This window comes from Labrus bergylta, chromosome 21 (assembly GCF_963930695.1).
Source record: "Labrus bergylta chromosome 21, fLabBer1.1, whole genome shotgun sequence".
NCBI classification, from domain to species: Eukaryota; Metazoa; Chordata; class Actinopteri; order Labriformes; family Labridae; genus Labrus; species Labrus bergylta.
Genome location: NC_089215.1, coordinates 6291737 through 6311180, shown reverse-complemented (window position 1 = coordinate 6311180; position 19444 = coordinate 6291737). Strand labels below are relative to the sequence as shown.

The window sequence follows — 19444 nt, the reverse complement described above, 5'->3', positions numbered from 1 at the left end:
GAGGGGCCTCTAGAGCAGTTGGCCTCAGGACCCACCACCAACGCCTTCATGAAAAGATGTGACCTAAAATTCCAGATTTTTTTTTCAATCATTCTGAATTTATTTGAATGAAAAATAGAACAATTTGGACCTCGGACGTGATAGAACAGAGATACTGAACGAAACAAAACATTTTTAAAAGTGCTTCTAAGACTTTTCGACACAATTTGTCTTCCAGGCACAACTTTGCGATCCCACTTTTGGGTCCAGAACCACCATTTGAGAACCACAGCTGTAGAGGGTACTTTACAACATATTTTTTACTACCCCCCTTTACTTTCTCAGCTGAAAGAACATCCTTGACACAATTTCTTAATCATGGTTACACAACTTAAAAAGGCAACCCTGGAGGACAGGTTTGCACATTTTCTTCAATAGACGGGCAACATCATGGGGCGGGGTCAAGTCTTCTGCACTCGAGGGGATCTCAAGAACACACTTCATCATGTTTTCTTCAATTGAAAAGCACTTCTCCGGGTACTCATACTTAGGTGCACCCATAGGGGGCACTTAATCACATGTGTCCAGTGGCTGGCTATCCCTGGGGGCCCTTGTGACAATTTGTCCACCAGAATGGGCAACCTATAGGGCATTTTTTCAAGTTTCTCCACTGCCCTCTTGAAGGCACATCATCATGTTTTCTAGGGTAGGGGTAAGACTGGATGTTTTCTCCACTGACAGGGCAGTCACAGGGTCATGTACCCTCTTCCTCTGAGATTATACTAGCATGACTGTTTCCACTAGAGCTGACAGTGAACCATCAATGTTAATTTATCTTCATAGGAAAGAACATTATGACTTCTTTAGAAAATGATCTGCAGCTAAAGGGTAAACCAGTGAAAGCATCACCGTTACAGCAGGCTTGAGGCAAAAGTTACAGAAATGATGAAGTGGAGAGGAAATAGAGGGGGAAGTACAGCTTCAGAAAATCGGGTCAGAAAATCGGAATAGGAAATGGAAATAACCTGGGTAAGCACCTCGCTGCTTTATTGTGTGAGATTTTGAATGGGGACATTTTCATGAAATGAAAGCACCTGCTCTGACGGAGCGCAGTGGGCAGAGATGGAGATCACCGCTCCACGCAAGCAGCACCCACTGAGGAGAAGGACTGTGGAGTGTAGACAGGATGATCGGGTGTGCGTCGTGTTCTTGAAACAAGACCTCGATAACACGCACAGTTTGCCTGACTCGTGTCTGCTGCCGCAACTCAGAAACGTCAAAAACACAGCATGGCACACTCTCACACACACACACACACACACGCGCACACACACACACCTCAAAGTGCTGCTTGTCTTGAAAACCTAACAGGGAATCACCACGGCAACTGAACACTTTTAGCACTTTGCACCAGTCTCTCCATGTCTCACTGTTTGTCTGTTTTCATACCAAGAGTCAAATAAACGCAGCAGACATGTCATAATGACAACAGTAACACCTTATTCTCAACACAATTTTCCAATAAATAATTTAAGAGAAGTTTTAACAGAACTCTAAATTGGGTCGTAAACCTACAGTTTCAGCTTTTCTGAGATAACAATAAAAAAAAACATGTTTATTTCTTGAAACATGCTCTTACCTGTGGCCGCAGCAGGTGCCCCTGGTCGTACCGACGGACAGAGAAATGCCTGGAAACTGGAGGCACACAGCTCGCTCACAGTCCCCATCACAACACAGTGTATTCAGGAGTGCGTGGCCAAAAAGAGCTCAGAGATATCGATATCCTCTCAGCATCTCTTTGCTTTACTGCCCCTCATGTTGACATCACCCTTTGGTTGAAAAAGACTCCAAATCAGCAACAGGTTCTTTAAAAAACTCTGGCTTTTAGTGTCTCCTCTCCCGGCTGCCACCAGACTCTGACAGACTCTCAGTGAAAAGAAACAGCCTTCCCTCTCACACTCTCTCCTCCCTCCCTGCTCTCCTTCACACTCTTGACCTCTCTCCTGAATCCAGACTCACTTCAACTTGTTTTTGCAGGAAAAATCAGACACACATGTTTAATGGAAGTTTAAAAAAAATGTATAAGGAGACATTCATCAGTTGTAGAGGCACCCGCCCACTGCTGTGTCACTTTGAACAGTTGTTGAGTATTCTTGGTTGTGATGACAAATGTACACACACACACACATGCTCATAACCTCCAGTCCTCCTGTTTCACACCCACACACATATATCAGAGCCCAGCATAGTTTAGTCAGAGCTGAATACATACAGTATGTTGTATATCAGCTGTGTTCAAAAAAATAAACACCCTCTTTTGAGTGAAAAATAGCACAGCGGTAAAATACTCTGTACATGTAGGCTATTCGGGGACATTTACTGGGGTTGGTTACACTTTAGATTAAGGTCCTTGTAATTAAAGATAAAGACTCTTTATTTTCATTATATAAAAGAACATAATGAAAATTAGCTTTAGTTAAAACGCACCAAGACCGATGTAATTCTTATGAAATTCGACAGAAACTAATTAGCCATTTTCACATTGTGATTCAGTAACGCTTTAACTAAGCTCCACATACACACACACTGAGACATGCACACTCACACAGTGCTGTTCTCCCCCCCCCCCCCCGTTTCCACAGATCCCATTTCACCCCTGTAACGCCTCTGTCACTATACCTTTAAAGGCAGTACACGCCTCTGTGACCTTCACCGTGAAGGTGAGACGTCACTAGGACTTAAATATGGACGCCTTGAACGAGCAGTCTGAATAGAGCTTTCGATTGTGAAAAGACTGTTTAAGATTTTAAATAGATGTCTTAAAGCTCTCGTGAATTTCTATCTGGTTATGAAACAGATGCCTCTTTATGAGCTACCGAAGCAAATAAGACCGTCATGTCTTATGTTGTTGTTTATTTTCTCTTCATTATTGAAATAGCTCTTTCTAGAATTGCTATAAAACAAACACTGAGACGCTTTTTGTTTGCGAAAGACGCACTGATTGTTTCTATATTGTTATTTCATGATAAAACGCTGACATCGGGGAGGTTTCAGTCTATGTGATAAGAAAACAGGCTCTTTTTTTCCATATTTTCCACTACAGAGATTCTCATTGAGTGACATATTTATGACTGTTAAAAGAATCAGAAAGAGATTTTGCCTCAGAAAACACAACTTACACATGAACGGAGCAAGATAAGCACTTAATCTACAGTGGGCGCCAAATCAACCCAAATCGGAAGTTCCTCACAGGAGCTACAAGAGTTGAATGAAAGAAGAAGATCAGCAGGGAGCTTTGCTGTTATTGAAGGTTACATTTGCAGCTCGTGACACAAAAGCCAGAACAGTGCCTTATCTGTCTATAGTAGTTACATCCCCTACAGCTGCTTTATGCAATGAATCTAACATAAAGTAGTTAAAGTACTACAATGTAGGAGAACTGTGTGACTGTGAAAAAAACGTGAAATTATTGATCTTTCAGGATGCCTTGGAGTTAGATTTTGCTCTATATTGGACACACTGCTTCACTTTCAGAATTTCTCCACTGCGCCGATATCGCCACTTGCACTACATTTCTCTCTTTCACTCATTAAATCTCCTTTCCTCTGGTCTCTCTGTGGAGCTGACCTCTTTCTGTGCCACTTGACCTCATCACCTCTTCCTCTGACATTTATCACTCCCTGCTGCTTGGGATCGTTCCTCCTCCCAAATCTATTCTTCTCTCAATCTCTGATGACAATCCAGACAACAAGGAAAGTTGTTTTCTTGAAACGTCATTAGCTTTGTTACTTTTTTCTGACTTTACGACATTAAATCTCATTTGACATTATATATACGTGCACATCTAGAAGCCAGACATCACAAGTCATCGCATGTGGTGCAAAAAAACTGAGACAGAGTAGGCGGTGTGACGCGAGCAGCCCAAGTGAACTTTTGCTTTTAAAATATATAAATAAAGATAAATGGATGGAGAGAGAGAGAGAGCGTGTCGAAACAGCATCAGGCGTCATCACACAGTTGAAATGTGTTTGAATGGACCTTTCTATATATGAATGATATACGCAGCTTGGTTAAACTTCCTCGTGTTGCATTGCCCGCAACTTCAATAAATGGAATCATTTTTCATCCAGATGGCTTGTAGCTAGAAAAGTATAGAAGTTTTTTTTTTTTCATTTCCTATTTTGGAATTGATGTTCAGAATGTATGCTAAAACTAACTCTTACAGGAGGCAGTAACATAGTATACTATACTGTATAAAACATGGACGTAATATCCGTGACAACACCCATTGGTTTCTGAAGTGGTGCTTTGATGCCAAACAATATTAGTCACCATATTGGAAATGCTTTCCTCCTCCTAACTTTCTATCAGTTAAGTAACAGGCAAAAGGTAAGTTTGAGGGATATTGTTTACTGTTTTCAAAAGCTTACTTTTACGTGTTAGCATGCTATACCTAGTTATTAAGAAAAGAAAGTAGGCTAAGTTAAACTACAAAAATGGTGGAGGAAATGCTATCAGTAGCTTTTTTTTATATTCTGTTTGAAGGCATTCTTTTCTGTTCATTACTGACCAAATGATGGAGCTGGTTAAGAAATAAAGGGCTCATCAAAGCTGTTAGAATTAGCCAGCAATAAAAATGATATATCTAGAACTTTTTCTAACTTTACGCTCATGACCACATATGCTAAAATCAGCCACTAGCCTGGATAACATAAGTAAGATGACAAGGGAGAACATGTCGAACACAGAGTCGTACAAATCACTCAAAGAATGCAAAATATGCTTTGAATTTAATCTCAAGGTGACATTTTAGCCTCACTTCATCTGGCAGACCTCTGAGGTGCTGCACATATCTTCTATTTTCTCAGTGATTCAAATAGATTTCATACAAAAAGTGAAGTCATATCAAATAGCCATTAGACACCATGGTATTATGTCTCAAAACCTTTGACATGGTGTGTAGTCAATGTGTGCAGCGTACTGCAGCGAAGGAAAAGAACAAAGATTTCCATTTTCCTTCAAATTCTAGAGCGACTTTTCTGATATGACCTGACAACATGTAGTCTATAAATCATGTGCTAATGTAGGCTCTATAGACTATTGTAAACTGATACGTATAGAGGAGTTTCATAGTAAACATTTCAAACTTGAAATGTGTCTGCTGATGTCAGGTGCAAACTAGCAAGCAGTGGCCTGACCTGAAAGTATTCACAGAAAGTCCCAGACGCTTTAACCAAAGGGGAAAGCAGTCATCACTGAAAAGCTCTTTGACACATTCAAGGTTTTTTCTGCTCCAGTTTGAAAAGAAGATTGAAAAGAACCCGAGGTAAATGGGTCTTGGAGAAGAAGGAGAGATTTGTTTAAATGTTGTAGAGATGGCAACCCATTACACTGAATTTCTGGTCTGCATCATGATTTAAAAAACCTGTTTCGTAGATTATTTACAAGAAAAAAAAAGAAAAAAAGAAAGAAATCTGGAAACCTCAAAATACAAATGAATGTGTAACTTGAATGCAGCGTCTTTTGTGATTTATGTTTGTAGCATCTCATTGGAATGATGAGTATTTACTTATTTCAATCCTCAATCCTTTCCTATGTCAGGGTAACATGCTAATATGGGAGAATATTTTCACAACCTTGCAGTAAAATCATAGATTGTGTTTTTTCATAATTTAAGTTGCTTTTCAAGCTTCGATAAGTTATTGTGTTTGTATCAATGCAGATCTTATGTGATCAGGAATTCTCAACTGTCTTTGGGTATATGTCACATTTGAGGAATACATTAAAGTAGAGGACCCAGGTGAAGACAGCAAAAGTATTTAAATGAACTAAAGGTAAAGACAGAAAACTTAACAAAGTCCATAAAAAGTTCAACTGAAAAAATGTGATCACAAGAGAAGAAAAAACACAAGGAGTAGCCACGAGGAAAAAAATCACAGGAAGGTAGGATCAAAAAGGTGATACAACAAACTGAAGACAAGAGGGGAAGGTACACAGAAGCTAAGCCGCAGGTAACAAGACACAGGAGGAACTAAAGAGCAATCAAGTGGAGGGAAAATGCACAAAGGGAGGAAGTAAAACTCTGGAGAAAAGAACTACATAATGAAACAGGAAACACTAAAGTTATACTCAGGAGTATAAAAGTAACAATATGCAGGGGGAGTGAGAAACATAAGAAAGAAAAAAGCAAAATACAACAGAAAACACAAATCAGACCAAGGGCAATGACAGAAACACCAAAACTTAAACTCAAGACAGTGACATATTGGTATATTTGTATAAGCTCTGTTTCGTGTTTGCTTCCTCTAAGGTTGTAGTCTTCATATTATTCTGTTAATTTTAATATTTTTTCTATTTTATTAAATGTAAAAAAAAAGAGCTTAATAAATTCTTAACCTTCTTGTGAAACAAACCCCCCACAAACCTTGAATTTATGTTAGCAACCATATTGCTTTGTTGATGCCTTGTAGTAATTGTTAGGCTGCTATGTCCCCTAATGGCCACTGGGTGGCATCAAAACAGCAAGTAACAATGACGGTGTGGAACTGTGAATTATGCATGTATCTATCATTTGAGCTTTATTGGACCACATTGATGCACATTTCATACAGACTAAGCCTAAATAAAACTGACATGATGTAAATTATTTAGATTGCATCAGTTCCTTGATGGTTTATGAGTGAAATAAATAAAAGACTGACCTTGTCAAAATTATAACATTTATTGCTGTTGTCATTTTCAGACAAATTAATCCACCTGAAAAAGAAAAGGTATCATTCCCCCTTTGATGAAGTTGAGTAAAAGTATACATTAAAATACAAGGATAGACACTTGACTCAACATTGAGCATTGTTTAGTGTTTACAAGAATCTCACAACTTCTCTCAGACATCGCCCTCGGTTACTGTTGTGTTTTTTCAGAGATTCATGGCCATGGCCACGTTTTAATCATTCAAAAAAAAAACAACTCAGATTGAACAATGAGTAAAAAGCTATAGTAAGAGTAACACGTGTGGAAGTTGAAAGACTTTCTGATGCCTATAGGGTCCAGTCATTTCTTTGGATAAAATAAATTGTTCATATATCGTGCCTGTCTGCTGTTTCTTTCTGTGGTAATAAGGATTGCACAGCCGATGTTGTAGAAACAATCCACATCCGTCAAGGGTTTCCCACACACAAAAGAGAGAAGTTGAACAACTTTAGATTTAAGGGTATGACAGTAAACATGTTTCGATATCTTGCGTCTTCTTCTAAATGCATTATCATCTATAATCCACACCCTGCCTCAGAAACATTGACCTGACCTCTGAGTGTCCCAGTAAGATCTCAGTATAGGAAACAGTGAAATCCCCTCTGTCACCGGATGATTATTACAATCCTGTTTGACGTTTTTGAGGAGAGAATGAACAGAGATGCAAAACCCACCCAGTCTGGGCCCTGCCTGCACATTTCTCAAATACTTTCCTAGTTGAGTAGATCACCACATCTATTTGAGCGTATTTGTCTGCCCTTCTCCCAGCACAGCCTCTACACTCAGCTCTCATGTGTCAAGTAGGATACACCCCAAACACAGCTACAGCTGATACAAGTGTGAAATATACAGCAGTACAAACCGAGGCCAAGCTCAACCGCCCAAGAACCAAAATCACAGATGCTTGAACTTTAATGAAAAAATCTTTTTAATGACACATCAGTTAGGATAACTTAATAAATCTTTATCATCAGACCACCTCAAGTTAAAACATTTATGAAATCCTATTGAGCAACAACAGTAAAGGCTTTCAGGCAGTTATTGGATTATCTGATTATATCATTGAAATGTGCTTGATAGTAACTAAAGGCTAATTGAAAATATAGTAGATAGGATGAAATACAACCCTTAATATTTGTAGTCTATGATTCAACCACGTAAATGAGGCTACTTATCTTTGTTTCTTCTCTAGGCTTGCTAGTGTATGCTAGCTTAGGGTCGCTAATGTCTAAAATGTCTAGTTTGAAATATGGCCCAGTGCTATATTTTGAGAAATGAAAACATCTGTCATCCCTCATCTGGAACGCAACAGCAATACTTCTTAACAATGAGCTTTCCAAACTGAACTTTTTATGAGGAAAATTGTCTAAGTCACAAATTGAAGTTCGTCCAGGGCTTTTGTCCCGACAGAAATATTTCACCTGTTGAATTATTTTCATGATTTTGACGCTTAAGTTCCCCTAAAGATGTAACATTGGTGGTCTTTATCCATCTAGTCACATTTTATCAGTGAATGTTAGCATGCTAAAGCGCTGAAATAAGATGATATCGAGGGTTATAGGCTACTGTGGATTGTCATTAGTATGCTATGTGTGTATTTTCTTAAAGTGCCTCTAAACTGCTAGCATGGCTGTATATCTTCCGATTCTTCTGTCCCATTATCTTCTAATTTCTGTGGAAATTTCACCACATTCTTTCCCATTGATCGTTTTTATTAAATCATGCCCGTTTAATTAATATACAAACACACAGAGGCAGTTAACCCATGTTGTCCTCTGAGTTTTCAACCACAAAATAGGAAGTTAATCAGCCTACATGGCGCTTCTGCCTCATTAGCATTAGGCTACATAGCTGCTAAATTGTGTTTGAAATTTGAAATGAGAAAAAGACTATGCAGTCATGCTTTAATAAAATGCTAAAATGTTTGCAGTTAATTTGCTAATATAATATGCTAGTTGAATGTTTACTAATTCATTGATCTTTATCATTTATATTGTTGGCACATTCACAATCTTCACAAGCATTGTTGGCATTCCTATGGGAACAAAAGCCAAAGTATTTGGACCCAAAGTATTTCGACCCGTTGTGGAGAAACTGAATGTTCTTGGATTTTCACTTAGCAGAAAGAAAAATGACTTCACTGGCAAGGGGAAACAGATCATAACAAAACATCTGCAGCAAATGACTCACGCATACCGCGTTCATTCTTTCAAACATGTTTTTATTTGATAATACTGAATATTTTTGTCCTTTGCCTGGACTTACACGAAGCATCAACACATGCACAGTCCTCTAATCGTACAAAGTAGCCATTCTCATTTCTCTAAACCGCTCCAAAAAAGGATTAATCGCTCTCACTCTCACGTTACTCCAGCGCAAGAGGACCCTCTCAACTCTACACTACAGCTAAATACATCTGAGACAAAGACAGCCAAAAACACACAAAAAATCATGACAGGTATAATAATAATAATAATAATAACACTGAAAAAAATACAAAGTAATGAAAAATGTAAAGAGTTTACTTTTAAATTATGCCTCTAATACTCCATAATATATAGATTTGTTTGTTAATGTAGCTTGAGGTGTATAAAACAGCACTGTAAACTTTTATTGAGCAACTTGCTTTCTATGACGGCAATAAAGCTTTCATTAATGAGGAGAGGGAGCAGGGGAGACGGGTCAAAGCTAACATTAAGCATGTAATTAGTCAGGAAATAAACCATCTGCAAGAATATATCAGGAAATCATGAAGCTGCTTTTGGCATTTACAATCAATAGATTAAAAAAAAAAAGAAAGAAACTGAAATAACATCCCACCAGCTTTTATTCTTTCTCTGAACAGTAAGATCTGCAAAAAGATCCCTTATAACCAAACCTCTTGCGCGCTCCCTTTTTTTTCCCCTTTCATTGCAGGTACTATTTTTTTTCCTATGACAAAGATAGCAAGAATATGATTGCTCTTGTGAATAATAAATCACCAAAAAGTACTCGGGACGGGGGGGGACGGGGGGGGGACGGGGGCAGAATCTGCACCTGAGGTGGATTTCTCAAGCTAGGCGAACATCAGTGAGTTTAGGCTCTTGTCTTTACTGGAACTCATCCTCACAAAGTGCAAATCTAGTTCTAATGCAGTAAATAATGATCCAGTAACAACAAAAGTATATGCATAGGAACTGTACAGCTACGCAGTGGGGACAACATCGGACAGGGGTGAAGATAAGATGAAGAAAATCAAGAAATTTAGGGGGTTATTTCTGACTTGTTGTTGTTGTTGTTGTGTTGTTTCACATGAAGGGCAGGTTTAAATTTAGAGCACTCATCTTTACACAGCATAGACTGGTCCAGCGAAGCCTGTGGAGGTCACGCACTTTGGTTAAAAATCAACACAAAGAAAAGATTTTCACCTGACAAAACCAGCGAAAGATCAGCTATGCAAGATGATTCGTGCTTTTTTTTTTTTTTTTTTTTTTTTAAAGGAAAGAGCAAAGCGTTTTGTGGGCGTTTTTGTGTGACGTCACCAGTGGCCAAAGAGCTCCCAGCACAGGATATGAGAGAGGCAGAAAATAAAATGATGTACCGAAAAAAGCGAGACAATCATTTGAAAAAAAAAAAAAAAGGCAACTTGGAATTTGGCTTTGGAGTAAAACGGAGAATGAGGTAATAAAAAGTAGAAACACGATGGGTAACGAATGATCGTCTGTGTGTCGAGGATCGTGATTGGTGGATTTGGAGAGCAGAGCTGTTGATGAAAGCGCTTTTACAGAGGGGGGGCAAAAAGTGCTCTGTCTCATTAAGGGTTTATGTCCTCCTGACGCCAGCCTCAGGAGGAAGTGACTTCATCACTCGACCAGTCTATGTCTCATGATGCTATTTTAGTTTTTCTTAAAAGAAACTGTGTCCGAAAACAACCCTTGAACCTCATCTGAGTCAGTGAATGTCGAGCAATGCGGAGCTTTTAAGAAGCCTCATGTTGCTTTTTTTTTTTTTTTTTTGACTGAAACACTTGTGGACAACAAATACAAAGAGAGGCTAAAGATTGTTTTCAGACCAGCTGGTAATCTTAGTCACATTAGCTTTGTTCTTTATATATATAACATATATATATCAAAAAAATCACTTTGCCTGATGTTGTTGTCTTAAATTTCAATGGAATCATTTACATTTATGTGTCGTGCCACGTGACTAAGGATCCTCTGTGTCCAGGAAGTCCTTCTTAGGCGGTGCCACGCCGCGGTACCAGGAGCAGGAGTTGTCTGCCCTCTTGACGCAGGCGTAGTGGTTGGCCTGACGCCCGTGCACCTGCTTCTCAATCATCAGGTCCGTCCACAGACACTCCTCAGGGGCGGAGATTTCGCAGGGTAAGATGGTACAGCGAACAATCTGCAGAGACACACACAGCACTCTCTTATTGCATACATATTTTGCGCAGTCATTGTATAGTCAAGTCATGACACGATTGTATCTTGTCAAAACGTAAGCGCACGATCTACAGAGGCTATAGTCCTCGTCGCAGCGGTTGTGGGATCGAAATTTAAAAGTCTGTCCTAGACTTAATTCTATTCTTTCAAGTGTAAACACTTAATATAAGGAATAAAGCAAGTTGCTAAGCTTAGGGAAGACTTAAAAAAACAGAGGAAAACAGCTTGTGTTGCTACATCCAAAGCTAAAAGAATCCATCTCGCACCTGCATGTCATACTGTTTTTTTTTTTATAAGCAAAGTCTAAGATCAATTCAAGATTAAAAAAAAAAAAAAACACAAGGAGAAAAAAATGCAAATCCTTTTATTGGAGAAACTAAAACTATAAAACGCTTTGCTTGTTGTTGCAGCTCATGCCTCGTCTCATGCGGTCTGCTTTATCTGGTTTTGTTCTCCAGGAGGACAAAAGAAAAACTGGGAGATAACCACCCACACAGACACAGTTCTCCACTGCCTTTACCTTGCATTCACAGCCCATCTCGTAGCGCTGGCTGAGACCCTTCTTCTGGGTGTTGCTCAAGGAGTCCCAGGGCATAATGTAGTCACAGAGCGTCACATGCATGCTCGCTCCGGCCTCTGCTTTGCCTGTAAACGATTGGGGAGTAAGAAAAAAAAAAGCTCAAATCAGATATTTTTTGGACTGATGCCTGCAGGCGTAAACAAAGACCACCTGTCCTCGAGAGATTATGTTCCATGACTGAGTGCCACCAGTCAAAACAAGAAAAGATTTCAAGCTGCGTTTAGAGATCTGCTGAGGCCGCGTCCTCGCCAGCTCACCCCTGCAGCTCTCGACATGTTGAACTCTTTACAGCGTGTCCTCGCAGACGGGCCTGACTCACGCTTCACTGTAACTCGTCCAGCTGTTAACCCTTCAGACTGCAGAGAGCATGAATCATTTTAAAGAGTCGCACCGGTCAGCAGTTAAGTTAACTGTCTCTCCCACTGTTTAAGTCCCACATCTTGAAAAAAAAAAAAAAAAAAAGGGTCAGAGAGGGAGAAAACGCTGGCTTCAGCAGTTCCTTCTCTTACAACTCTATGTAATTAGGGTGCGAGCTTGTGGGTGCATCTCTGTCTGCGATGGGGAAACCAGAGCGTGTATGACATCATGCTCCTCTGCGTCTCCTATATTTCACTGTATTTTAGAGTGCCTCTTCTGCTTTCAATTACTATACCAGTGAGCATACAAACAACCAGGGAATAAATATCCTTATCCAATTAGCTTAGCATAAAGACCAGAAAGGGGGGGGGGCACTCTGAAGGCATTAATGAATAACTTACAGTACATCAAAGTACATCGACATGACCTTCAAGGTAGAATAAATCCCACCACGTCGCATTCATCTTTTAATACTGAAAAGAAGTGGATCATCGTACCTGTATCAAACATTGGGTTTTTAGGGCAGAAGGGGGGTTCAGTGGTTAAGCTAGTGAAACACCTGTGATATCACCTGAATCTACAGAATGTAAAGAATCCGTTGACATAATGCATGTAACGCTGGCTTTCACTGAAAGACGCTAATATCACTCCAACGCATCCATTGAAAGCAAATTTACTGTAAATGTCACATCCACCCATTCACACTCACTCTGTACTTTAAGTACCCAACAGTACTAATCCATTCACACTCACACATTGCTGGAGTAGCCAAAGGACCAATTTGGGCTTCAGTGTCCAAAGACACTTTGACACATCACTTCAGGAGCTGGGGATTGAGCTTCAAGTAGAGAGGCAACTGACTCTATCACTGAGCCACAACCGCCCCAAGGGAAGAAGACGACGGTAAAATAGCTGTACTATTTGTGCACTAGATAGTTAACAAAACAGACATGGAACCTAGTTGGAAATACACACCTGAGATCAAATACTCCTTCTTGCCGCTGGCATCCAGGGTAACGCCACAGACAGCAGACACTGGAGCGGTGAATACAGCCTCGATGTCCTGGTTAGGCCCCTTGAACATCTGGAGGAAAAAAAACACAGCAGGAGAGTGAAGGGGTCAGGATAAGCTATTTGAAGATTCCCCCCTTTTTAACCAGAACACTATCATATCTGATTGATATCCTAGGTAAGGTCTTAAACTTGATATTTGTATTCTTACCTTGATCTGTTTGACCTCATACTGGATCCTCTTGATGGGGTTCCCGTAGATATCGTTCCCGGAATCCACCTCTCTCTCGCCCACCACCTTTGCTCGAATCACTGCGAGATGAAAAGAGGAAATGGTAAATGGACTCGAGCTTGAAGTATATCGCTTTTCTAGTCTTCCGACTACTCAAAGCCCTTTTGCACCGCAGGTCACACCTACACATTCGCACACTGATGGTAGATGCTGCTATGTAAAGTTACTATCAGTATTAACTAATCCCATTCATACGCCGCTGACCAAACAGAGGGAGCAACTTGGGGTTAAGTGTCTTTCCCATGACACATCAAACATGTGGCTGCAGGAGCTGTGGATTGAACCCATGACCTTTCATTGAGACACAACGTGGAAGACGGACAAAACACTTCCAATAAATGAATGCAAAAAGAGTGCTGCTGTAAAAAAAAAAAAAGTGGAAGTGTGTCAGGCTCATTGCACTCATTAATGGGAAGCTCAAAAATAAATGGGAATTTGTTTAAAATTAAAATCAAGAGAAAGAATCCCATCAGGCAGGAAACAGAATTTACAGAATCACTTACAAGAGGTGCGTTTCTCACCATGTGTATGTGTATGTATAGATGTTTGAGTTGGGTGTTTTAATGGCCTGACTGGCTACATCAGACTTCAGCTATGCTTGGGGCATTTATTCAGAATGGAAAAAATTAGCAATAGAGAGAGGAAAAAAAAAAAAAAAAAGTAGGAACAGAGGACAATTACACTTAGATAAACACACACTCACAGTAGACTGCTGTGGCTCTGACACGCTTGGGCTCAGTTTTATGACTTAAGAGCAGACACAATTATTGGGGTCCACAGCTCCCCGAGTTAATAGCGTCTCTCATAAGTAGCATTAATCTGAAGGTTAACGGTGTCTAATTGGTTTGCAGAGTGTGGCAAACTTTATAGCACCAGACTCCGGTCAACCTCACGGGTTAGCGTCGCAACGCCCTCTGCTGAATGTCGTCACGTGCTGCTCCTGTCAAGTTGTCGTATGCCAATTTAGCGTAACACAAGCTGCTCGTACAAGAGGCCATCCATCTAGTGGCACATGGCTGCATTACAGCTTAGACACAACATTTAATCCGCATTGAGGGTATTGGGGGTGAAGACATTTATTAGTTTGGTCGACTAATTACGCACATCCCTATTTATCAGGGCAACTCTACCTGCGATTTTCACATAAATTACTTTAAAATGTAAACGCTTATACCAAGGCTTCTAGTTTTATTACAAGCAAACTTCAGCATTTTATTTCCAATCTGATATTTATTCAAATATCATGTGGAAGCCAGAATACACACATAAACACACACACACACACACACACACACACACACACACACACACACACACACACACACACACACACAGCAGTATACCTGGTTGGCACTCTCTCCTACATTCCTTACAGTTTTTCCGCTCTCATTTCCTGACCTCGTTCTGTGCCACAAACTAATGAGCAAAGAATCAGCAGCTGGACACAATACTAAGGGGAAATGATTCTGTTATTCACAACAGACTGTTATTATGGCAGCTTCACCTCGGCTGTTGCAAACATGTTTACTTCTCCTGCAATAAAACCCGAGCGGCTCACTCTGTGCAGTCTAAACAGTGTGCTGTGGGGGCTGCAGACTACACAGCGTGATCCATAAACAGTGCGACGACAGGGGGTCTGCAGACGGCTAACTTTCACCGCAGATTGATTCTGAAGTCATTGGATCACCAGGAGGAGCCCACCCCCCCCCGCCCATAAACCACCAACTGACCCACATTTTGGCTGCTCCCTTACCCCGCCCCAACCTAGACAACATTTAATGGCTTATACATCTGTATCAGTTGCACTAAGCAATGTTTTCCATGCCCAGACCAGACCCTATTTCAGCACACACACAGTGCCTCCCTTCAATCCATCGCATGACAGTCCATCTCTTTTTTTTCATACTCCAGTTACCACCAAATCATCCCAGACTCTTCTGATGTGGTTTGCTCTGATCCAGACATATGAAGGCCTTCTGTTTAACCTGTCGTCTGACCCGAGACAGACCGCCCTCTAACGCAATCCAGCCTGTCTCCTGACCTCCGGTAAGAACCTGTGATAAAGAGACGAAAGCTGTGTTGTTCTTTTTTTGTGAGGGTTTAATGGGACAGTTATAGAAGCTGGAGTTTCATCAGTACAATGCAATATATATTTCTTTATCTATAGAAGCACCAATTCATCTTCTTTGCTCATTTGGGGCAGTGTACCCAGATGTAAACACAGCCTGGCATATCAGCTCCTTTTAAGTAGATATCATGAACTTATTAGTAAGCAGTTGCCAGTTTACATCCAACAGCTGCTGAGCAACATTATCGTTCACAAGGAGTCAGGATTCAGACCATTTAGTTTATGTGGGTCCAATATTCCTTTTTCTTTTAGCTCTATTTTTGGTCTCCACCATTTTCTGAAGGAAATATTCAGCTGTCTTCCAGCAAATGCTCCACTATTTTAACCATGGAGAAATATGTTAAAACTTGGATAAATATTGGAGAAGCTTTTGAAAAATGGAGATAGGTTAGAACGCAGGCAGTTTTCAAGACAGTTGAAGAGATGGCTAAACACTGAAGCTTCAGTGTCCGAGACATGGTGACCTGGGTGTGCATCAACCCTAGAGAGGAGAGTCAGGTGGGGGGGGGGGACATCTCTCTCCGATGTTTTGAATTTGTACTGCAGTGCCCATTTGTAACTCTACGTGTCAGAGTTACATACTGCTCCTTTAAGAATCAATCAGAGCTTTTTAAAAACCGTCCACAGCAGTCTAATGTATTTAGCACCTTTTAAGCAGGTTTTCAAGAGGAAAAAAAAAAAAAACCTTGAATGTTTCCATAAATGGAGATTTGTAGTGTTGGTGTGTGTGCATGTGTTGTTGCATGTCCTCTCCTGCCTGCAGACAGCAGGGTGACTCTGGTCTTTCATGGCGCCCAGCCTCAAGACAGTCTGCCTGGGCAGGGCTGACGGGGAAGTTCCCCTTTGTGGGCAACAGATTTATATGAAGGAGGATGTTTGTCTGAGCACACATGCATACAGCAATCGTGCGTGCGTGTGCGTGAGCGTGAGTGTGATTGTGTATGGTGGGTGCATGACACTGCTTGATCTTCATGGCTTTGGTTTGATCTGGAGCACGGTTTAGTTTTAAAAAACCGAAGGTAACACACAAAGGCACTCACACAGTGATTGTGCTTGCATGTCGGGGGATCCCACTTCACCAAGAAAACAAATATCAATTGTCCGACCACAAAACTGTTGACAATGTCACTTTGTTGTTGCCTACATGCACATTCTTGGAAACCAGACAACCAACTCTATTCTGATTTTCTGGTCATTGCAAGCCGGCAAAATCCAATTCCGTCTTTCTTCTCCACCCCTCTCTTTGTCCGGCACCAGATTGGGGTTTTTACGATCAGTCAGTTGTATCCTCAGGTCCACCCTGAAACCACTGCCGGACAATGACATCAACTGTTGTTAGCTTTAGTGGTCTGCACGTCTTTAAACACCATCCTATCCTTTAAAAAACAACATGAGCACACACTAAAAAAAAAAGAAGAACACTTGTCTTTGACACATCCTGTTACTAAGACCTGCCAGCTCAGCGAAAGATTGAGTCACACCTGAAAATAGAGCAGTCATTTTGAAATGTCAAATTACACAGATAGACATCTTAACCACAAACACATCTGAGAATGTGGAAGTGAGTGAATAAGAAGACAGAGGAGAAAATAAAAAATAAAAAAGATGGAGCTAGAGTCAACGTATGGTCTAATAGTCCTCCATTCTCTTGAATACCATGCATATTTTAAATCTGGCCAGGATTTTTATTGAAATCACACCCTGAACTGACAGCCAGATGTAATTTGTAGCCGGCATGTGTGCATGAGTCCACCATCCATTGCAGGCATGCAGCTATCTATTGGGGCTATGCAAGTGCAGTGTGCAATGTGTGTGTGTCTCCCTACTTTACATTGAAGAAAAGTTGGGAAAACCCCAGCAGCATTCCTGTAATTCTTCCCAGCACCACCCCTCACAGGACGAAAAAAAAAAAAGGGGCAGGAATGGAAATAAAATGTAAAAAAAGATGCATAAAGCTGTAAGTGTCATTTAACCCCGTCTTCCTCCTCCATTCAATTTCTTTTTTCACATTCTCCATCCCTTGTCCTCCTCTCTGCTCTTTCCCTCCTCGTCTGTCTGTTCCTCTCTTGTGCCACGTTGCCCTGCAGAAGCCAGGCGACGCTGCAGCTTTGTCCCAGAGCTGCTGAGGGTGAAGCCTGCCTGGTGAACACACACTCTGCGCCAGACAACGAGCCAAGACTCCTTCCTGTACACAACACTGACAAACACAAACATGGTGCGCACAAACCATAGACAGACCAGTAGTCTCCTCTTTTCTTTTTTTTTCTTTTTTTTGCTTTAACTAAGCTTGCACAATGAATTAACCCTGATGATATGATTGCAATAATAAGTTAAAATAGGTCATTATCAGTGACAGTCACAGGCTTTAACTCCTTATTGTCATTTTTTGGTGGCCTTTGCTTTCAAATGAAATGTGCAGCTTCCCTTTAAAGCACCCCTCCAGGACACCATATCTTCTTCCTTAGCTCCACAAATGTCTGCTTTGGCATTTTAAGGGTCTATGCATATTGCCATGATGACATAACTAAATGTGACAATGGGATAAGCGTGAGTCTGCAATCTGAGTGCGAACGCAAACTGTGTAGGGCCATGGCCTTGAGTATCAACATCCCTCCTCCACCTCCAGGCTTTTCCAGCAATTTCCAGAAGCCCCTGTGACCCCAGCAAGCAAGCAAGCAAGCACCAGAGAGACGGGCTGAGTAACTGCAACCCTCCGCTGTACATCCCACACAGTGCAACATGAGCAAGGTAAATAACAACAACAACAACAACAACAACAACAACAACAGTCCCCGGGGCTCTACTCACCTACATCGGCGTTGCAGAACGCCTGTTGCGGATGCACCGGGGCACAGCTGCACGCTTCCGCGAACTCCTCTGCCCGCCACAGGACGAGCAGCGCCAGCGTGCAAAGGACGCCGTTAACGGCAAACGGCATTTTTATAAACACTGACGTGATCTTATTATTATTATTTTTTTTTTCCCACCCTCTTCGTCGCTCTGTGCTGCGCAAATGCGTTGCAGTCTGGATACAGCAGCTGGCAGCAGAGTTGCCCCCCTCCTCCTCCTTTTTTTTGTTGTTGTCTTCTTTAATACAGACGTCAACAACACCGGGCGGCTCGCTCTCACAGCTCCGTTACAAAGGTGAGGCGTCACTGTGAACTCGGCGGCTTCCGGAGGTGTCTCGGCTGGTGTCGGCAGCAGCTGTCTCTATTCTGGGTGTGTTTTCGTTCGGGGATCAAGGCGGTTTTATAAACGCTGCACGGAGCGGCTCCTCCCACCGGCAGGAAGGTGTCCGGTCGGCAGAGGGCGCTACAGTCTCCGTGCAGTTTAGTTTTTAGTTTATTTGCACTTTTTTTTTTTTTTTTGGAAAGAAGAGTCAAACAGAAAATTAAAACAAAGAAGAAATAAAACACATGTGCAGGTGAGGGCTTATCTCAAAACCTCACCTTAAGACATTCAACAAAGTTAAAATAAAATACAGTTAAAAAAAATAAAAAAGTAAGAATATTTACTATCACAAATAAAATTTACCCAATTGAAAATGACATACAAACATTGAAAATATAAAAAAAAATAGAGCAAAACTGGACATACAGTATGTAGACAATTTTACAAAATCAGGACAATTCACTATTCACCACAAATCTTTCTGACATCAACGCATTTCTGAGTCTCAATTTGTATCTAGAAAAAGACAAAAAATAAATAAATATGCGTGTTCCATAATTTGACTCCACAGTATCTTATTGAGTCCTCGAGATGTACGACACACTGGTAGGTAGAGGCTATTGGTTTGTCTAGTTGAGTAATAGTTCACTTGAGAATTAAAAATGCTGTAAAGCTTTCTGCCAAGTTTGGACTCATGTATTTAACTTTAAAAATAATAAAGCTACTTATTTGAAGAATATTAATATCAAAGATTG

The 19444-nt window shown here is 40.8% G+C and overlaps 1 protein-coding gene across 1 annotated transcript; it reads right to left on the bottom strand.

Annotated features, from left to right (window-relative positions):
* Positions 1–8933: 8933 nt before the first annotated feature.
* timp2a (TIMP metallopeptidase inhibitor 2a) lies at positions 8934–18753 on the bottom strand. The gene is made up of 5 exons (XM_020646260.3): positions 18327–18753; positions 13310–13410; positions 13063–13171; positions 11671–11795; positions 8934–11112 (listed from the first exon to the last, which is right to left on the bottom strand). The coding sequence occupies exons 1-5, from the start codon at positions 18454–18456 to the stop codon at positions 10915–10917; spliced, it is 663 nt and encodes a 220-aa protein (XP_020501916.1). The 5' UTR covers positions 18457–18753; the 3' UTR covers positions 8934–10914.
* Positions 18754–19444: the final 691 nt, after the last annotated feature.